At 45.7% G+C, this 20,479-nt stretch overlaps 1 protein-coding gene across 1 annotated transcript; it reads left to right on the forward strand.

Annotated features, from left to right (window-relative positions):
* The first annotated feature begins 1,210 nt into the window (after positions 1-1,210).
* Positions 1,211-20,272, forward strand: impg2a (interphotoreceptor matrix proteoglycan 2a). Its single transcript, XM_068572990.1, is given in 21 exon segments — positions 1,211-1,237; positions 1,478-1,787; positions 3,373-3,539; positions 3,640-3,665; positions 3,774-3,806; positions 3,973-4,019; positions 4,263-4,492; positions 5,254-5,382; positions 5,384-5,421; positions 7,046-7,239; positions 8,905-8,948; positions 10,119-10,317; positions 10,787-11,697; positions 11,768-12,055; positions 12,140-12,359; positions 13,973-14,183; positions 15,058-15,246; positions 16,205-16,406; positions 17,118-17,197; positions 17,680-17,745; positions 18,448-20,272. Coding segments are annotated over 20 exon segments (3,588 nt in total). The 3' UTR covers positions 17,723-17,745; positions 18,448-20,272.
* The last annotated feature ends 207 nt before the right edge of the window (positions 20,273-20,479 follow it).

Below are 20,479 nucleotides of genomic sequence, written 5' to 3' on the forward strand. Positions count from 1 at the left end.
AACTCATGTTTGTGGATTGCATGGTCTGTGTATTGTTTGTGCGGTGTTGTGTACTCTGTTTTGAAATCACAGCATAGCTGAAATCTCATTTAGGATCACACACACACACACAAATACATACACACACACTTCTCTTTTATACAAATTGTAATGTAACTGATGGATTGGCTCGATGGTTTGTACAAACATGCACGGTTCTCAGATGGAGAACCACAGCTACTTTGCTGATTCCTCGACTTTTCCTCCATGACGTTGATATTTGTGGCTTTTAGTTACTGTTTGCATCGACATTCATGGCATCCAGAGGATGTATCGTAAGAATTTCAACTTGTCCTGTACTTTTGATGGATTTACGACCAGAAGAACTGCAAAACTCGTGTTATTTCCCTGCCTGTGTGTGTGAACAATACAGCTGCTCATCACCCGTCTGTCATTGTGCGTTTGTTGCTGTCATTGTCAGCGTGCTTGATCCTTTCTGCTCGCGGCTACTTAAAGATAAGAAGAGGGAGAGTTTGGGGTTGGGGGTTGACTAAGCCCATGACTCTCACTGCCGTCAAAATGTACATGAGAGGATTTCAGTCTGGACCAACCTCACACGTCATCACAGTATTTCTACAAAACAGCATCAATTATTTGTAAGGTGCTGCAGTTCTTGAGCTCGTCATGTGATCTTGTTGCCGTTTGATTGATTGATTTCCCTCCCTCACCATTTAGAGCAGATACTTGGCCGCCATTATGATTTCCAAAGGCTGGGTGTGTTTAATGCCATTTGCCTAATTGGCTCGCAGGGTAATTTAACAGTTAAGGGCCCTGCCCTTCAACTGGGGTAACAAGATTAAGCCTCCTGTATTGGCCCTTTGCTTGGCTCTCGGGGAAAAAAAAAAGATAAAATCCTCACAATTCTCCCTCCAAGAATCAGTGAACTATGATAATATCTGTATGTAGAGATGGATCCCGCTGCTTGTGTTGACTCTGTGTCTACCTCCTCCTCTCTGTCCATGTTTCTTCCCCCCCCCACACACACACACACACAACCCCTGCAGTGTTGCTCCAGTAACTTCTTGGCGAGCTCTTCTCGAGCTTACAGTAAACAGGATTAGAGAGCATTAAAAAATCCCCCTCTCTCAAAGAGCCATCTGCCTTCTCCACCTGAGCCAGGAGCCGTCCTCTCAGCGCCGCGGGGCACGCCTCTCTTCAGCAGGAAACCGGCATGTCACAGTGTCGTCTGGTGATTCCTGTGCGCGCTTCTGTTATTTTCCTGCGTCTGGAGACTTCTTAACTATGCAAACTTGTCAGAAGCGGTTGAGAAGAAGCGCACATCTACTTAATCCTTTTCCAAGTCCAAGGATTTAAACACAGTCACGGATTTAACATGAGGTTCACATCTTGGAGATGTGTTTTCTTCTCCGTTGTTTTTACATTTGTGGTCATCTTTGTGGACTTAAAGACAGGTACGTGTTGTTAACTTCTTGCTCAGACCATACCAAGAGAAAAGTTAACCATTGAGACTTGTGTGTGGCTGTTTTTGTTGTTGTTTTTGTCCCTTTGTCCCCCAGATGCTGCACTGGAAGGTTCCTCCATGGGTTACCTGAGGCTGCCCAGTGGTCAGGAGCCTGAGGAGAAGCCACGGGTCCTTCATGTTTCTGAGGTCAAGGGATCGGATGAAGGCCGAGCGCTTCTCTCTCGACGGAAACGCAACATCCTTTTCCCGAGCGGCGTCAAACTCTGTGCACGAGAGACCGCCCAGCAAGTCGTCGCAAACCACCTGAACTACTTTCATCTCAGAGGTACTGAACATCACACGGGAGTCGATCACTCTGGAAGGATACCTCGCATGAAGTTATGCAACAACTACGTTTTACTTTGAGATTTGGAGAGCCTCACTGTTTCATCCCAGAAGAATGAACCTCCACTCAGTAGCTGTTAGGCCTTAAGAGATTTACCTTCACGCAGAGTCTCCTTACACGGTCAGTTCACCTGAACTACAAATACAACACATCCTCTGAGCCTCGTCGTGTCTAATCCTGCAGATAGTTCAGATCTCACCATGTGCTGGGACACATGCCGCGAAGTACACTCTATATTTGGTATTTTTATTCATTGCAAACACAATTATATCCATGTTTTGACTGGAAAATCAACCCGCTCTGCGGTGGAACAATGGACAAAGAAACTGAGACATGATGAAAGAAATGACATCAAGTGTAAAACGATATTTCTGTGCAGAGATGGACACATGATTCTGAATCTGGTCGAATAGAAGAATACCAATACTGAAGAGCCAAAAGATATATGTTTTCTTCTTCCTTGTCAAAACCTGGTGCCTACATTACCCACAATGCAACTCAACCGCAGACAGCCAGAGATCCTGGTGTGTTTGGCTAATAGCGGCTAATGTAGCCTCAACAGAGACGAGGAGGAGGATATCTCAAATGTCAGACTGAACTAAAACTGTCTGCAGGGAATGTGATTAAGTACATGAAGTACACATTTAAGGTACTAATTGAGTAGTATTGTTATATACTTCTCTTCAGTTCTACTTTACTACATTTCTGAGTAAAATAATGTACTTTTTACAAATATACAGCTTTACTTACTGTGTATTATTTACATAAAAAAGATGCAAATACATTAATCTGATTCAAATGATGTAGTTTTGCTTATAAATGCAGGAGACGATGTACCTTTAACAGTTTTGCTACTTCTACTTAAATATTTGATCAATTTATACTTCTAGGGGTGAGCGCTTGCGTGATTTGTGGACTGACATCTAAAGAAACATGACCACAGGAGATGTGAAGCAACATATTCAAGAGAGAAGAAGCATTTTGTCGCGTTACTGCTTCATAAATGAAATAAGTTACTGCTTCATAAATGAAATAAGTTTGTGTTGACTGTGAGATCTGCTTCGTAACGTGCGTGGACGGGGATCAGGGTTGAACGGCGGGGCAGACGAAGGCAGACGAAGACGTCGCTGCCAAGACGCAGTCTGTGAATGGGAAACAGTTGAGGTCTCTTATATAAGGTGGATTTGGATTTGGAGGCGACTCCTGATATGTCTCAGTCCTCACAGGCGGCGGTGATCAGGGACGAAGGTTGGAGCACATGTTTGTGCATCAACACTTTGGATCAGTGCCCACGAGACTGATTCATGAAATGAAGTCATGTCATGTTGGGCCTCAGACCTCCCTGCTCATGATATGAGAGTCTTTCCTTGTTGTGGTTCATTAGAGATGCTCGTACTCCTTCTGCTAACGAGCTAACACGGTGGTCTTTGTTGCCCAATCAAAATAACTTGAACAAAAAACGATGGAGGTTCTGCTCGCTTGTGTTTTAAAGCGCATGATGTTTTTTTTTCTCTGGTCTGAAAAGTGTGCCAGGAGACCATATGGGAGGCTTTCAAGATCTTCTGGGACCGCCTCCCAGAGCAAGAAGAGTACCAAAGCTGGATGAGCCAATGCCAGGAGAGCACAGTCACGGCACAAGATGTTGGCAGCTCCTTCAGCCAATCAGAGGAGCACGAGGCTCTGGTTCAAAGGGTTAGTGGCTGACTAATGCTTTCATAAACCTGTATATGTGAGCAGTATAGAGCATCATGAATGCACACGCACACATAACTCTGCCCTTTTCTCCTTCTAGAGAATGTCACTGCCGGGTTTGAAAAGGTAAAATTAACCTCTTTAAGCGTAAACCAGCATTTCAATCGTGCCTTCATTGATGTCATCGTTGAGTCGCTGTCCTCTGAATGCATCTGTTCTTCCCACTGTCTGCAGCGAGCCCACCAGGTCCTGGCTGCACATGTGCAGGTAAGGCTCTTCACCCTCACCTGTTCACATTGCTCTAATACCCGAGCTCCTTGCTGTGTGCACTTTCCTTTGTAAAAGTGTAGAATACGGCACTGAGACTTATTGTGCCTTTAGTATTATTAATATGATGTCAGCGCTGTTGAAACAACCTTCTTCTGTTTCACAGCTCTCCGACACAAAGAGCACCTGAAGATGTTGAAGCCCCTGAGCTCGGTCAGTGTCCTACAAGCACATCTGTACCTCGTGTACTTCTTCCTACATTATAGCTTTCCAAGCAGTACGTTAGTGACTCTTTCTGTATTTGGTGAGTGAGCACCCGCTCGGGTCAGGGCAGTTTAATCCACGCAGGCGTCCGTATTCACCCGGGCCAAAGGTTTAAGCTCACGTGCGCTTAAAAATAAACCAACAGTCCTCACAGTTTTGGTTTTTTTTTGGTACATGAACTCAACCACCCAGAAGACGAAGACGAAGGAGAGAAGGTGCAGGAAGCAGCAGCCGCCGTTGTCCCAGAGGCCGTGGAGAGTCCAGCCAGTGAAAACGACATCGCGCTGCAGCCTCCCGTCCCCGCCGGGCTGGAGCAGGTGCTGGAGCTGAGCATCCTGCTGACCGGGGAGACGTACAGCGACGACCTCAACGATCCGACCAGCCTCCAGCACCGAACGCTCAGCAGACAGTTTGCTGAAAAGGTTTGTCTCCGGCTCGCTGTACGACTCCTCTTGTAGTGCTTCTGCATCTGGACTCACTACATCTCCTGGTTTGTGTTCTGCAACGAATGCATTGCTTGTTTTGATATCACACACTTTAACAGCAGCTGTAGTTAAACCCACACTGGGAGGCGGGAGGTCAAAGTATACAACTATGTGCTGAAAGTACACTGTTACGATGGGCCTTGTAGTTTTACAGGTAAATTCTGTTGAGGTGATTTTTCTCTGGCATCATAAGTATGCACTTGATTTTATGTCCACGAAAGAAGACATTTCCTCTTATCGCTGACTTTAAATCTGCACATTTTCACACACACACACGAAGAAATTAAAAGAGTGAGTATAGCAGAAGACAAGGTATTAAATTGAGTGTTACAGAAAGGGAACAAGCCAGGAGACAAAAGGTCCTGGAGGACGTTTGTCATGAACTTTTCTCTGATGCACGAGATAAACCAGGTCAGTGAGTCTGCAGAGCAGTAGATACACAGATTGTTTCTCTTAGTGCACAGAAGCAAAGTCTTGTAGACTTTAATTAAAAAAAAAGCTGACCACAGTGCACGAGTCCGCCTCCACAGGATGACGATCGTAGTACAAAAGACTTAAGACGCTGCAGTTGCTGAGAACAAAACGAGCCCTTTTGGAACAATAAATCAAACTTCATCTTTGTCAAGAGGGTTTGTTGTGACCCTATCAGAATGAGAAGCTCCTCCTGAGGCTTGTGCATCATGTTTTTGTCCTTGCAGATAGAGGACGCTCTGGAGGGGCTTCCTGGATTCAGGAGTGTGTCTGTGCTGGACTTCAGGTCTGTGGACTAAAGGACCGTCCTCACCATACGGCCGGTATGACCTCGACTTGTATTAACACCAATTCACTCACTTTTTTTGATGTAGGCCCCAGAAGAACAATGAAGGGTGAGTCATCCACTATTCTAGTGTTCAAGCCCACAGATTCCCATCAACCATTCCTTAGTTAGATCCCTGCGAGTGTGTGTGGCGTCACCTTCATCTCGTCGCTGTATTTATCTCGTGAGCGTGAGCACTCGTGTCACTCGCTGCCGGTGTTAATGGTCTTAGTGTGGTCACTCACATGTTAAGTGGGATCAGGATGGATGCAAGCGAGTGTGCGGGTGCTCTTGTGCAGAGAAGATTAGCAGAGCTTTACAACCTCACCCACCAGCCTCCGGTCGAAGGAGGTCGAGGGTCAGAGGGAACGGCGCTGTGAGGTCAGAGGAGCAAAGGTGAGAGGGAAGTTGGTGTTGAAGACATATTCAGATATATTCAGATACTGTGTTAGCATACTACATGACAAGTAGATTTTGGGCAGCTGGTAGCTTAGCTTAGCTTAGCATACAGACTGGAACCAGTGGGACACAGCCAACCTGCTCAGTGCAAAGTAACAGAGTCCACTTTCCAGCTACTCTAAGGCATTTTTTAATGTTGCAGCTATCGGGCATATTACATCTAGCAATTTGTGATATTTCACAAGATGAATATGTATTTACGTTGATTGTAAATTCTTTATCTTCAAAGTAAATGTAGATTTTTAAAACTTACCTTTGCACCAGAAATATAACGGAGCACAAAATGCAAATACTTACTGTCTAAAGTCTTATTTCCATACAAAACGTAAGTAAATCAGTTAGACTCCACTCCTGAGAGAGATTTCAAAAGTCACATTTCCTTCTCTTTTTGTTGTATACTTAATAATTGTGAAAACATATTACAGTGAGCCATTTCTTTATACCTTCTCGCAGCAATGCTCAGAATAATCCTGCATGCTGCTGCTATCAGGGCAAAGCAGGAGCTCTCTCTCTCTCTGTGTGTGTGAGCGTGAAGCTAACGAGGAAATATTGGATCTCCTTCTGCACGAGGCCGAGTGCCCGATGCTCAGCCGTCTGCCAGGAAGCCAACAAAGTGGGTCAGAGTGGAGCGCTCCCAGTAGTCAAATGAAGGCCGATAGATGGATTCTGTTCCACTCCAAGCGCTAAATGACTGGAGTCATCTGCGATCGCTTTACAATCCTTTTAGGAGGTTTGATGTACAGTAACGCTAACGCCCGAGCGATTTATGGTGGATGATGAATGTAACACGGTGGGCAGTTAAGGTGCACCGATTGGGAAACGTCCCAGTTCCTTGTTTCCTCTCACCTGAGAACCATAAAGGATCCCTAAAGCAAAGCTACGCTAGCACTTAGCAAGACAGATTAGAGCTGGGTAATATGTCGAAATGTCCCTCCAGTGGACAAATCAGCAATAAACTATTTTTAATACGATTAGCTTGGTAAAATCGACGTGTGGCCACTTTATTAGGTACACACTTCCATAACTTCTACCTTACAGATGTATTAATTTAGCTATTTGTTTATTATTAACGGTGATTATAAAGACGCCAGTATAATGCAGATCTCACAGTCAACACAAACTTATGTCATTAAATGATGAAGATGAACTTAATTTAGAGTCCGGGGGGTGAATGTGACATTTTGATCCCACTAAATGAGCAGCGTTGTTCGGCCTCCGCCCGCGTGTGTCTCCAGGCTGGATGGCGTGGTGGTGGACTTCTCCGTCACCGTGCTGGTGGGCGCAGCAGGAGTCAGCACGGACCAGCTGGACTACCTCACCCTGCAGTCCAACCGGGTGGAGAACTCGTACGGCGAGGTGGTGGAGCTCCCCACGGCGGACTACGCCCTCAGAGAGGTCAAGAACGTCATCACCCACGCGCTGGAGAGCGGTGAGGCCGGTGCTGCACACACACACACACACACACACACACGCACACACACACACGCCATCATTAACCTCTTAAAAACTGTGGAGACAATTTTGGCTATCGACCTCCTTTTCCCTGTGTTTGAGTCGTTGTAGGAACCTCAAATTAATTCCAATACTTGTGTTTATTGCATGTATTTGTTCAGCAAAGTCTTGGGAAAAAAATGTATATCTGTAAAAAAGAAATCACTTTAAAAAGATATTTTGATCATAACTAGAAAAATCCAGCATGAGTGTCTCAAAAAAGGACTCCTCGAGAGTGCCATAGTTTTTAAAAGTATTAGTATTGTATTGATCAGTACCCACATACCAATAAGACACCTATGGGGAAAGATTAGGACCTAAAGAATCAGAATCTGCAACAAAAAACACAATCAAACAAAAGAATTGGCCTGTTAGTGAGGAGTTTCAGTCCAAAAACTGTGTCGTTGGGTCAAAAAATGGAAAAAAATACTTATTTTATGGCAAAACATTGGTCGATTTGGGCATGCTGGGTATCAAAATGTTCATCAGCTCCCGCACTTGCTGTATGATGTGATTTTTGGGGTGGGGGGGTTTGGTGCGCTTGGTTTCCAAAAGGTTAAAGCTGTTTTGTCGTGTCAGCGGTGCATTGCGACGCGGGGTGAACCTCCACACGTCACACCGGAGAGAGAGATGATCCTCCAACACACTGCAGCGCTGCACCAAACAGTCCAGGGTTTTAATGGCCTCATCTGGTTCTTATTTGTCTGCTCTTTCCGTCAAAAGAGGGCAGAGACATTTTTTATACAAAGTTTCAGCTCGAAAGTGGGTCATTTTTAATGAACAAAAACATAACCGTCAGTTCTGGGACCAGTGTATTTATTCTGTGCGACACTTCAAACCCTCGTCAATAAGTGGTCTGCGTGCGCGAGAGAGCCGAGCGCGATGGGACGATCGAAATCTGAGCCCTCCGATTCTTTTTTTGGGGCCTTTGCGGTCGTCCTTTCTGTTGGCTTTCCCCCAGTGGGTCTGACAGACTGGACGGTATATGAAGAAAAGGGATGATAATTGATGCAGCAGAAGACGTAGAAGTAAAACACACACTGCAAAGCTCACACGGGGAGGTTTAAACCAGTGCGTCTGTTTAATTTAGCCAGGCAGTAAGTAGGTTAGCGTCCTCGCACTTATGGCCAGGGCCCTTCTCCAGAAAAGTGAAGAGAGTGAAGGATGTGATAATGTCTATTCCATCTTCTCCCCGCTCATGTTTTGGAGAGAATGCGTGTCATTAGTTTAGTGTGTTAGCGAGCTCCCTTGGAGGTGAATGCCATCTGACGCTCACATCAATTACGTGCTCGGGCATGTGAAATTATGGCTAAATAGTTTCACATTGCCGACATGTGTGGCTGGGGAACTGAAAAGCACAGCCTGGCTTTATTTTCCTTCCTTGGTGGCCGTTCAGTGTAATAGCCTTGGCTCCACGGCGGCTGATGCTCGCTCCAGATTTTAACACAGCCTTGTAGATATTTCACCCCTGAAGGTAATGCTGTTAAAATGACGACCGTCAGTGGAAAAGGAGTCTGCAGACTCCTGCAGGCATTTTTGTTGTTTGTTACTATTTTGCACATTTGCATGGTCTTCATATTTGTTTCCTGCTTTGGATCCACAGTGTCCGAGGTCCCCGAGTCCGTCAACGCTGCAGACGGAGCCGCGGTGAGTTCACGAGTTACCTCCATCATCATGACAACAATCTCCCTCCGCTGCGTTGAGCCCCACACAGACGATGCGTTGCCTTTAGTTTGAAGAAGCTTGACAGCAGAAGTATGTGGTGACCTGTGACTGTGAGGTGATCCAGACCCAAACCAGTGCAGGTAAAGGATGATCCCACAAGCAAAGATTGAAGTGAGGCTTTGAGGATTAGTTTTAAACCACTGCTATTCTGGGGTAAAAGCTCAGCGAGTGAACAGGAGACATAGCACATGACGGAGTTTATTTAGATAAAATAATTTCATCCTGAATCCGTCTTCATTCGTGCACTTTGATGCCAATCAGAGTGTGTGAGTTCAGCTCTCTCACTGATTCATTTAACTCACGACATGAGTTGGGAGAGTTTGTCAAACTTCTCATCAGTAATTGATTCAGAGCTACTGGAGCCATCGGGGCACTTTGCAGCCCCGCTTTGGATCGTTGGAGCTTCAGCTGCAGGTTTTTTTAAGCTTTCTTTGAGTCGATTCAGACAATACACACAGCGAGCGAAGCACACTTCAAATGCAGGTGGAAGTCCACCGATGGCCTTTTGAACTTTGAGTGAAAGCAGCCTCTCTTCAAGAAGAAGACTACACATCACTAGTTTAAGTTTGTATAGGAAGCAGGAGAGGCAAACTTCTCCCATGTACACTTATTTTATGGAACCAGTGAAGCAGGAACGGAGTATTCTGGAGCTCGTTCGCTCACGAACCAGCAAGATGGTGACGGTCAAAATGCCAAACTCAAGGCTTGAAAACATCAAGTCACGTTGACTACGTCCACTTCTGATATAATTGTATACATCACCTTGAGGTCAGAAGTGTACAAAGGACAGCTATGATCACTGGTGGGCCTCAGAGCGCCATCTAGTGGGCCGCAGAGGTACCGCCAAACGGTTTCAACTAAAACTAGTAGTGCAAAGAGTTTGGGTAATTTACAAGGCTAGTTATTTTTTATCTAGATGTGCTCAAGAATTTAGATAAATATTAAGAGGAAAGACACTGCTGTTTGATTGTTCCTGTGCACATCAACACACTTGTATTATTACTGTAAAGATAAAACATCTGGCCAGTCACAGCTCCTGTTGAATGGCACATTGCCCAAAGCTTGAGATAATAACTGCTGCTCGTGATGCAGATGGACGCTGTCGATGAGCCTCAGGAGGTCACCATCCTGGAAGAGGACGCAGAGGTCGTCAACGAAGACGACGACGTCCCGTCTGAGCGCTCTGAAACCAACACAGTGGCCAACGCAGAGAAGGACGTCATCGTCCTGGAGGAGAGCGCAGTTGTGTCTCCGGCTTCTGGCCCGACCACGAGTGATGCTGAGGCCGGCAGTGAGTGTTGATCCTGTATTGCTTCTTTTTATTCCACGATCATTTCCCCCTTTGTGACAGGCTTGCGGTCATGCACGTCCCACTGCTCTAAAACTACGTCTCAGGGAATTGACGGATGGGTTTCTGAGTTCAAGTATCTCGGGGTCTTGTGGGAGATGGACGGGCGGCTGCAGCAGTAAAACAGGCGCTGCACCCGAAGACCCCGGGTTCGTGACCGAAAGAACGAGATGAAATGAGCTTCCTCCGTAGGGAGGCCGGGCTCATCCTGAGAGATAGAGTAAGGAGCTCGGACATCAGGAGGGAGCTTGGAGTTCAGGTGGTTCGGGCATCTAATTCGATGCCTCCTGTCCTGAGCACGTCCACCTGATGGGGAGGGTTTGCCGGATAGATCTTTTGGCTGTTGCCAGCTTCAATAAAAGCAGTTCAGCGGCGGCTGAGTTGAGTTTCTCCTTGTCTTTTTTTCCTCCAGGCATTGAGGAGGAGGGTCTGCTGCTGTTGCCGAGTGATATTCTGCGGACTCCTGCAGAAACTCCTCCGCCAGAGGAGCTCCCGGCCGAGCTTCCCTCCCCCGAGCTGCCAGAGGGCGCCACGCTGCCTCGACCGCCGGTGGAGGTCGAGGCCTCTGGTTTGGGCACAGACGGCTTGGAGGAGCTGCTCCACCCGTCTACTCCTCTTGAGGAGACGGGCGCAGGAGATGGGCTGGTGACAGACGATGTAGCCGCGAACGCAGACGCCATCTCTGAAGCGGGAACAGAGGGTGTGGAGGCGGCGGGTGGAGAACCTACTGTTGCAGCGATGGAAGAGAGAGAGAGTCTGGATGAGATGGTTGTGAAGGAGGCAGAGATTGAGATCTCTACAATTGCAGCTGAGACCACAGAAGAAGACCTGCCTGCCCTGGTCCCACCTCCAGAGCCAGAGGCGGCAGAAACGGGTCAGCTTCCTGTTGGCGAAGACCCGGCGGAGGGCACAGAAGAGCCCAACCTCACGAATGTTCCAGCTGCAGATCACAAAGTGAATCTGGAACAGCCGGCGGAAGACGCCGACATCAACATGGGGTCGAGCTTACCGGACCAAGCCGTGTTTGAAGCGGGCGGCATGGAGGACGCCACAGAGAGCGAGGGACAGGAGGTGACGGCGGAGGCTGCAGCCGAAGCTCCGCCTGCAGAGGAAGAGGGCCCGGCAGCTCCGGAGATCTCCACACAGGACCTCAAAGAGGATGAAATCCTACTGGTGAACAAAGACGCGCTAGTGACAGAACCTCTGAGCCCTGCAGAGCCGACGGCCCTGTCTCCAGAGAGGGAGTCGCCTTTCACCCGTATCTCTGACCTTGAGCCTCCTTCTGAAGGGCAACCTGACATCATCGTCCCTTCGCCGGTGGAGGTAAAGAAACAACATTGTGTGTTATAAAGTTTCATCTTTAAAGCTGCTGAAGAACATTTTTACCCACCAGATTCAGACCACCGACCACGGCTTGGACGAGGCCACCATCGGAGAGCCGGACTACGACGTCATCCACTACGGTTACGATTTGGTGAACCACACGGAGGAGGGCAGCACCGGCTTCCCGTTCGGCGTGGCCCACGGCACAGACCTGGTCAGTGTCGCCGTGCCCGTGAACCCCGGACGAGCGCTGATGGTGTTCTTCAGCCTGCGCGTCACCAACATGATCTTTTCGGACGATCTCTTCAACAAGAGCTCCCCAGAGTACAAAGCTTTGGAGCAACGCTTCATCGAGCTGGTAAACATCTCACATTTGCTTTACTTCAGTCTTCCCACTGTTGTGTTGAACCCTCTTACTCTCTATTGTTCAATCCTTCCCCAGCTTGTGCCCTACCTGCAGTCCAACCTGAGTAACTTTGAGAACCTGGAGATCCTGAACTTCAGGAACGGCAGCATCGTCGTCAACAGCCGGATGAAATTTGGCAAACCCGTGCCGCAAAGCGTCACCACCACAGTCTACCTGATCCTGGAGGACTTCTGCAACACGGCCTACCAGACCATGAACCTGGCCATCGATAAGTACTCACTGGACGTCGAGTCGGGTACGTTCCCGCCGGACGCCTTTCTAACAGCGCTTTGATTAATTCAGCAGTTGAGATGACACCGACTGATTCCTCAAAGGAAATGCGCTCCTTCTTGTTCTGCAGAGAGTCAGATTAGAGGATAACTCATGTCTGTGAGGTACATATGAAGCTGGAGGTTAAGCTATTAGCTTAGCATTAAGACTGGAAAGGGAGGTGAGACAGCCCTTCACTATTATAATCGGGTTGCCAAGTAAATGTGTTGAATTTCTTCCATATTCTGGTATTCAACATTCATATCTGCAGTCCACTTTAATCCTGAATGTTCATATTGTTCTGATAACTGTCGTCTACTTTGACATTGACTCCATTATGACTGTTTTAATGTTTTCTTAACTCTTTAAATCTGCATCATGTTTTGCTTTTAATGGTTTTATGTGAAGCACTTTGAGTCACCTTGTTGAACGTGCTCTACAAATAAACTTACCTTGTGTAAGAGGGGTAAAAAAAAGCATTCAATCCACCTAAATACATTGATTTTTGTCTAATTTTTTAAGAATTTTAGCCCCTTTAAACACACAAATGGCTGTTTTAAACAAATAATATATAACTTGTAAATCAGAGGTGCTGGGGTGCTTTTTCCCACCAAAAAAACGATTTCCTCAATGGGTGTAATCTCAGGAAACGTTGAATGAATCTCTGTGCAGTCACACATGAGCTGGGTTGAGATGATGAGAGCTCCTGTGAACAGCAGCCATGTTGACACATCTCATTAACTCACTTTGAACGACTCATTACTGCGAGCAGCTCTGGTTTTACAGCGTGTCGGCTCTATTGGCTTAATTTGTCAAAATGTGACTCACTGAAGAAGACAGTCCTCTCTGCACATCACGTGGTGTCGAACTAAACGGCTCCTGTGTACGAGAGCAGGAGTCAGCTGGTAATCAGCCGTTTGTATCAGTGATTCATTCGTGTGTTTGACCGTTAGCGTCTGTCTGAGGCACAGCCAACGCACAATAATGTGTCCCAGCATGCATTGGGAATGAAACGGGGAGGAAGAATGTTACTCGCTGGAGTCTGTGTCTCCGTTTGGCAAATCTTGTGCAGGCTATTAATTTGTTGAGTTTGTTTAATCTGTTCTTGTTTTATACAACTCTCCTCTCTGTGCGGTGAATATGGTTTGCGTAGCTTAGCGTAATGCTTAGCTTAGCATAATGGTTGAACATGGGGGGCGTGGCTCCATCAGAAGGTGAAACAATCTGACAACCAGCACCTCCAAAGTCCACTAATTAACATGTTTTATCTCATTTGTAGAAGTTTTCCCCTGTTTCCAGTTTTTATGCTAAGCTAAGCTAACCAGCTGCTGGTTGTAGTCATATTTATTGTGCAGACGAATGAGTGGTATTCTCATGTAACTCCTGGCTTTACAAAAATGTAGTTGCATCCTTTAAATCCATGTAACCTTTTTCCGGTTGGTGATGCTCATGTGCTCCTGTGTGAGCTATGAAATGATGACTTTAGCCTCCAGCTGTGATCTAAACATGTTCTTCATCTGTTTGCCTGAAACTCTCTGCCGCACGGGCACCAACATTCCAAGTTTCAAAGTCAACGCTCGTGGTTTCTTTCGTTCCCAGGGGACAAGGCCGACCCCTGCAAGTTCCAGGCGTGCAACGAGTTCGCAGAGTGTAAAGTCAACAAGTGGACGGGCGAGGGCGAGTGCGTCTGCAACGCCGGCTACTTCAGCGTGGAAGGTCTGCCGTGTCAGAGCATCTGCGAGCTGCGGTCTGACTTTTGCCTCAATGACGGCAAGTGTGACATCATCCCCGGCCAGGGAGCCATCTGCAGGTGGGTGTGGATTAGGGGAAGTGATCTGCGTGTGTGTGTGTGTGTGTGTGTGTGTGTGTGTGTGTTGCCGGGGGGAAAGGTGTCTGAGTTGGCGGATTTGCGAGGCCGGTGCTTCATCACCGAAACAGCTTTTCAACACTTCTTGGCGTCTTAGCTGCGAAGTTGGTTTTGTTTTGCTTGGCTGTACGTTGATGAAGAGCTGTTCCACACACTCGACGCATTTGTTCAAAAGCTCATTTTGTTATTTGACTCCTCGTACTTTGGAGAAAGAATCATGATCACGACCAACTGAAGAGAATAAAGATTTTCCTTTGCACCTTATTTGGCAACAATACTTATGAACTCTTCACACATTTATTTATATGATACTAATAAAGTCATGCCAACATTTTAAGACCTCAGGTAATTTAATTGTGGCCTCCGGCACTGAATGTTCGTTAATTAACAACAACGGACACAGTTTGAGGAGTGTTTGGGGTTTTTATTGGACGTTATTGTGTCTAGGCATGTTTGTGCATGGGTGTAAAATAATGTGACAGGAACATTGACCTGTGGCTGTGTTGAAACTGTTGCGGCATGTACTTTTAAATTGTATGATTATGAACAGACATCACATCATAAAGCATGCAGGCGGCTCCAGATGCTGCTGGATTGTTGTTTACTTCACGCCGTCCAACTAAAAGTATTGCATCACCCTTTTGGGAGACGACACACACGTTTAAAGACTTATTTTATTCCACAAATAGGGCAATCATGATATCATAACACTTACAGAACATCACGACAACATGCAAACCACCAGTCAGTCATTCATTTTTTTATATTCTCTGATCACTCAGAATAAAAAACACGTTTCTGGCCGTTGCCTCCTCAGGTGTCGCGTCGGGGAGAACTGGTGGTACCGAGGCGAGCACTGCGAGGAGTACGTGTCTGAGCCGCTGGTGGTCGGCATCGCCATCGCCTCCGTAGCCGGATTCCTATTGGTGGCCTCCGTCGTCATCTTCTTCCTCGCCAGGACGTTACGGGATCAGTACGACAAGGACGAGTCGGAGGACCCCATCCGGTGAGGGAAGCCCCCGAACCCCCAACAGATCATCCGCTAGAGCTTCTCCCTTCTAAACGTGTCGCTCCAGTTTCAGTTTTACTTTTACTAGGTTTGTTTGTCGGTGAGTGACACGAAGGTGAATTTAAAAAAAAAAGCACAAAAAACAACAAATACATGTGCTGAAAGGAAACATGTCCCTTCTTTTAAACTTCTTAAACTCTGGAGAACCCATTCCAGCAAATCTTTTCTCAAGATGTTAGTTTAAAAACATCTTAAATAAAGATGTACAGTATTTCAATATGTCTGGCTAAATATAGATTATAATGCACAAGAGACCCAGAATATTTCATTGTATGTATATATAAATATATATATAATCAGTATATCAGCTTGCAAAAGCTGTTAAGTCTATTGAAAATAAACAGCTTTTCTGTTTGATATAACAGGAACACTTACATTTAGTGTGTTTGAAGTGTTCTCTCCTCCATGTAATCCTTTCAGATTAAAGCGTCTGGTTCGTCTCTTGAGCAGACAGAATAAATTGAGACGTCCCACGACTGTATCTTTAGTGGAACGGCCAGATTATCCCCCACAGCGTCCCGTTAGTCCACCCAACCCTCCAGCGCGCTTTGGACCCTTCATTTATTTTACTTTTCTTTTCTGCAGACACAAAGACACACAAGGTGTCTGTTCCCCATCTAACTGTGTGTGTGTGTGAGTGTGTATGTGTGTGTGTGGCATGGTTCCTAGAGCAGCATGTGGAAAAACACTGTGTTAACTGATCAGGTGCTGATGTATTTCCAAAAAGCCTTAAACACCTACGACAATGTCTGACACAAGTAATGGCGGTTCATACATAATGGAGTTTAATCCCTTCAGTCTGATGCACTGCAGGTCGCTTGACTTCCTCTTGCTCTGTGCATCCTTCTGCCTCCACAAAGTGACAGATTTGTTCGTGTGTGTGTTGCTTTTGCAGGCGAGCAGAGAGTCTCCCGTCTCTGGAAAGGGCGACCAAGTACAACCCCATGTACGAGAGCGAGGCCACCACCGGCTACAGCCACTACTACCGCCGCTACCCTGAGGCTCCTGTGTACAGCAGCACCAGCCCCGAGGCCTCCAACGAGTTCAGCAGCGAGGAGATACGGCACATCTACGAGAACAGTGAACTGACCAAGGAGGTGTGTGTGTGTGTGTTGACTCTGAAGATGTCTTAGCCACGTTGAAATTAATCATTTTTCAATCAGAAACACCGACAAAAAGCAGCGTATTGTCTGCAGCCGTGCTGTGTGATCGGGTGCAACAATAAGGGATCACACAGAGAGTCGAGGTTGTCTTCTTTACCCCCACTACTCTCTCTGGCCTGGCTTGTGTCTTGGTATTCGCAAAGTTCCCCTCCCGCACAAATGAAAACACCAAGCTGGCGTTTGTCTTCATACTTTCGCGAAGCTGTTTTGGAAGAAAAAAAAAAAGCTCAGGGAGTTTTTGAAGGAGAAAAACACTCTTTGAATCTGGACCCACGGCTGAAATTGGAGGATGAAAAGGTTTTTTTTTAAAGTGGACCTACTCTGAGTGTCCTTTGGAAAAATGTCTTCACTGGCTTCAAACACAAGAATCCACACGAGCTGTACTGGAGTGCAGGTGGGAGATGTGCCTTGCTCAAGGCCGCCCTGCTGTTTTTAGACCCAGCGCGAGGTGTTGCATGATCCGAATGGGAAAGTCTCAGGTTGTTCATTCACCAGCCGGCCATTACGCCTTCAAACAGGAAAGCCATTGTAGTTTTTTCTGACTGTAAAATGTCACGTTTCGATTCAGCCACATCCTGTTCAGTTGAATGTTTATCTGCCTGTGATGTAATGTTCCCGTCCGACTGATGCCATGTGTTCCTGCAGGAAATCCAAGACAGGATACGCATTATTGAGCTCTACGCGAAGGACCGACAGTTTGCAGACTTTGTACGGCATCATCAAGCGTGAGTGCCTCTCTTGTTTTCCCTTTTCATACTGCAACGAGATAAACACATGGACCAAGCAAAAGCAGGGTTAGAGGGAAAAAGGGAAGTGAGTTTAAGATACGGGAGTCTGTCAAGATTGTACTAACAAAACGAAAAAAGGATTAGTTAGTTAGTTGACAGCTGGAGTGGGGGAACAGATTCATCGTCCTAAAATCTTCACCAATCAGCCCCAGAGCTGATACACTGAGACAGAAACCATTAGGAGACACAGACATTCCTTTGTGTTTGCCAGCCGTCTGGCAGTAGCAGCAGTCTGTGTGTAAAAGTGGTGGTTGTTTTAAGTCCTATCTGGCCGTGCAGAGCGGCGCTCTGCGTGCCAGAGAGCCGCTTCTTGCCAGACAAACCGTGGGAGTGAAGTTGCGGCTGCTCGCACGAGCTGGTAATGAAGTCGCACGTTCACCTGGAAAACTGTGACATGTTTGCGTTTGCATGTGCTGCAGCGTCGTGGACACCCGCAGGGAGAGCTCCTCCACACACACATGAAGCTCACCTGGGAAGAAATAAAGGTACGTTTCCCCCCCTCGACGACTCAGCAGCAGGTCAGTCAGTTTCAGTGACGAGTCCTCTCGAGATCGACCCGAAATAACAGCGACAAGTAGGTCTGCGATGAAATACAGTGAAGTACTTCATGCAGGTATTTTCACTGTGTATTTACACAGAGACGTATGATAGGCTGCACCTCTCCGTCAGGAAGTGTAATCAATACATTAGCAACAGTTCTACAATGATTATCTATGAATAAATGACACCAACAGCTTCAGGAAAGAGGACATATATATATATATATATATATATATATATATATATATATATATATATATATATATATATATACATATATATATAGTTGCATATGCACTAAAGAATAAAGGAGATGTAGCTAATAGCTGGTGTAGCTAATAGCTGCTACTACGATTTAAAAAGCAAATAAACATATTTTTCAGTGATTCTTTAAAATATTTTATAACTAGTTCGCTCACATCATGTTGCAGCCTCATGAATCAATGGAATAAGTTTCCAAGAGCTTATTAAAGACAAATTAGATTTGCTAAATCACAATTTGTTCATTTTAGACACTTACCAGTAAATCATTGTTGACATAATTCAAAAGCACGTGGCAGTAGAAGACGTGTACTGTGTGTATTCGCTGTTTCTCCTACGTGACAATGTACACTCTGCACACTGACAGACTTTTTCCTGCTGCACAGAAACAAGCATCTTTGTCAGTGAAGTGAAGCTCTCTATCAAGACTCTTCTCTTTCTTCATCTGGACTCTTTAAGACGGACTGCTGCTCTTTGTTTCTTTATTGGACCCTCAGATGTACTTCCTCCGTCCTTTGTGCCTTCTCTTGACCGGGTGGGCTGGTTGTGACATCACGTGTCGCTCATCTGCTGGACGTCTCCCTTTGGGGAAACTGGACTGAATCCTGTTACTTGAAGTGTTCATCACAATCCCGTCTGTAGTACTTTTGTTTAGTGGAATAATCGGTTTGTTTCATCATGTCATATGAGTCCGTTCTTAAAGGGAGGAACTTAAAACTGTGAATATGTATATATAGTGTTACTGTTAGGATGCTATTTAAGATATTAACCTTTTGTCTCTACAATTTCAAAATTACTCTTTAGGTTTTCTCAGAGAGGTGCTGAGAAAGCTGTTCTTTTTTTAATCATTGGTGCTATCTAATTTTAAATGTAGTGGTTTCTAATGACTCATTTCTACAGTTTAAAAGCAACAGCAGTGGATCAACCCTGTGTACTCGACTGTGCATGAAAGAAATAGTCCAACCTTTTGGGGGAAACATGCGTATTCCCTTTCTGGCTGAGACTTTATTGAGAAGATTGATTGGAGCCTCATATCTGTCAGTAGCTGTTAGCTTAGCACGAAAACTATAAACAGCATTAAAACAACTGGCCTGAGGTAACAAGTACACGTTGTAAACAAACGAGTTAATACGCTTTGAAGGTGCTCGTAAATATATGTTGTTATGTTGGGACAGAGCTGGGCTAGCTGCTTCCCCCTGTTTCCAGTCTTTGTGCTAAGCTAGGCTAAGCTAAACAGCTGCTTGATGCAGCACAACATCCAAATCTTAGCAAGGAAGCAAAGAAGCATTTTCTTTTCCTCCAAAATGTTCAACTATTTCTTTGAGACGGCCAAACGTAGTGGTAGTGTGTGTATTCTCACTGTCCATCAATGTAAAAGCAGCCTTTCACAATATGAACATTAATCCAACAACCTTTCCACTGGCAGGTGATTTTTTCCGCCTTTTTTCACGGCTCCATCGATCAAAAGCTTTGGCAGAAAAAGAGAAAACATGGCGATGAGAGAAAGGCAGAGAACCTGACGTGAAAACACGTTTCAGTGGAAAAAAAAAAATGCTCTGGGGCAAAACAGCCGAGGGATTTATTCAAATATTCAAATGGTCTCCGCTTTCAGATGTCATGTGTAATGCACCTGAAAGAACGGGAGGCGATAAACAACATGCTCTCCAGCTGCGTCTCCAGCTGAAAAAGCATCGAGGCTAGCAGCAAATCTTTTAGCAAATCTGCCCCGTGGCGACCTGTTTGGCGCCTCAATCGCAAACCTCCCGACAGACGAGCTCCAGTGTTTTCTTTGGTCTTCTCTCAGGTGTTCCCTTCTCGGCTTCTCCTCTATCGGGCCAGATTTAGACCCATAGGTCGTGTGCTAGCTTCTTGTTTACATTACATGCATTTTTATTCAGAGGTCAACACCGGCGAAGCAGACTCTTGTCTTTCATGCCTTTTGCAATCTGCATATTCCGTTGTATTTTTATCGGCGTACAGTTTTTGTCGACATCCTCCATCTGCCACCTGGACTACCGGCCAATCATCCCATGCTGCTGTCATGTGAATACCGTTCAGGATATTGTTCACAGTCGTAGGATGTAAATCATACGTGTCTCAAATGTTTCAATGTATGAACACATTCTCTTTTTTTTTTTTTTTACAGATATTTCTTTCATCATTTGAACAGTGTTGTCATACCATGCTGCTGTGTCAATCACTCATAACAAACTGGAACGTGTATGAAAATAAAATGTTTTATACAAAATGCACAGCTGTCATGCAACTACAGTACATTTACTGAAGGACTGCACGACTCACAGGTACTAGTACTTCCATTTCATTCAGCCAAGTACTTCTATTCAGTTGAAATGACATTTTCAGGTTATGATTTTATATACAAAGCACATGAACTTTTGATATGTTAAAAATATGTTC

This window comes from Clinocottus analis, unplaced genomic scaffold (genome assembly GCF_023055335.1).
Source record: "Clinocottus analis isolate CAN_PGR_092001 unplaced genomic scaffold, fCliAna1.0.p SCAF_12, whole genome shotgun sequence".
In the NCBI taxonomy this organism is placed as follows: Eukaryota; Metazoa; Chordata; class Actinopteri; order Perciformes; family Cottidae; genus Clinocottus; species Clinocottus analis.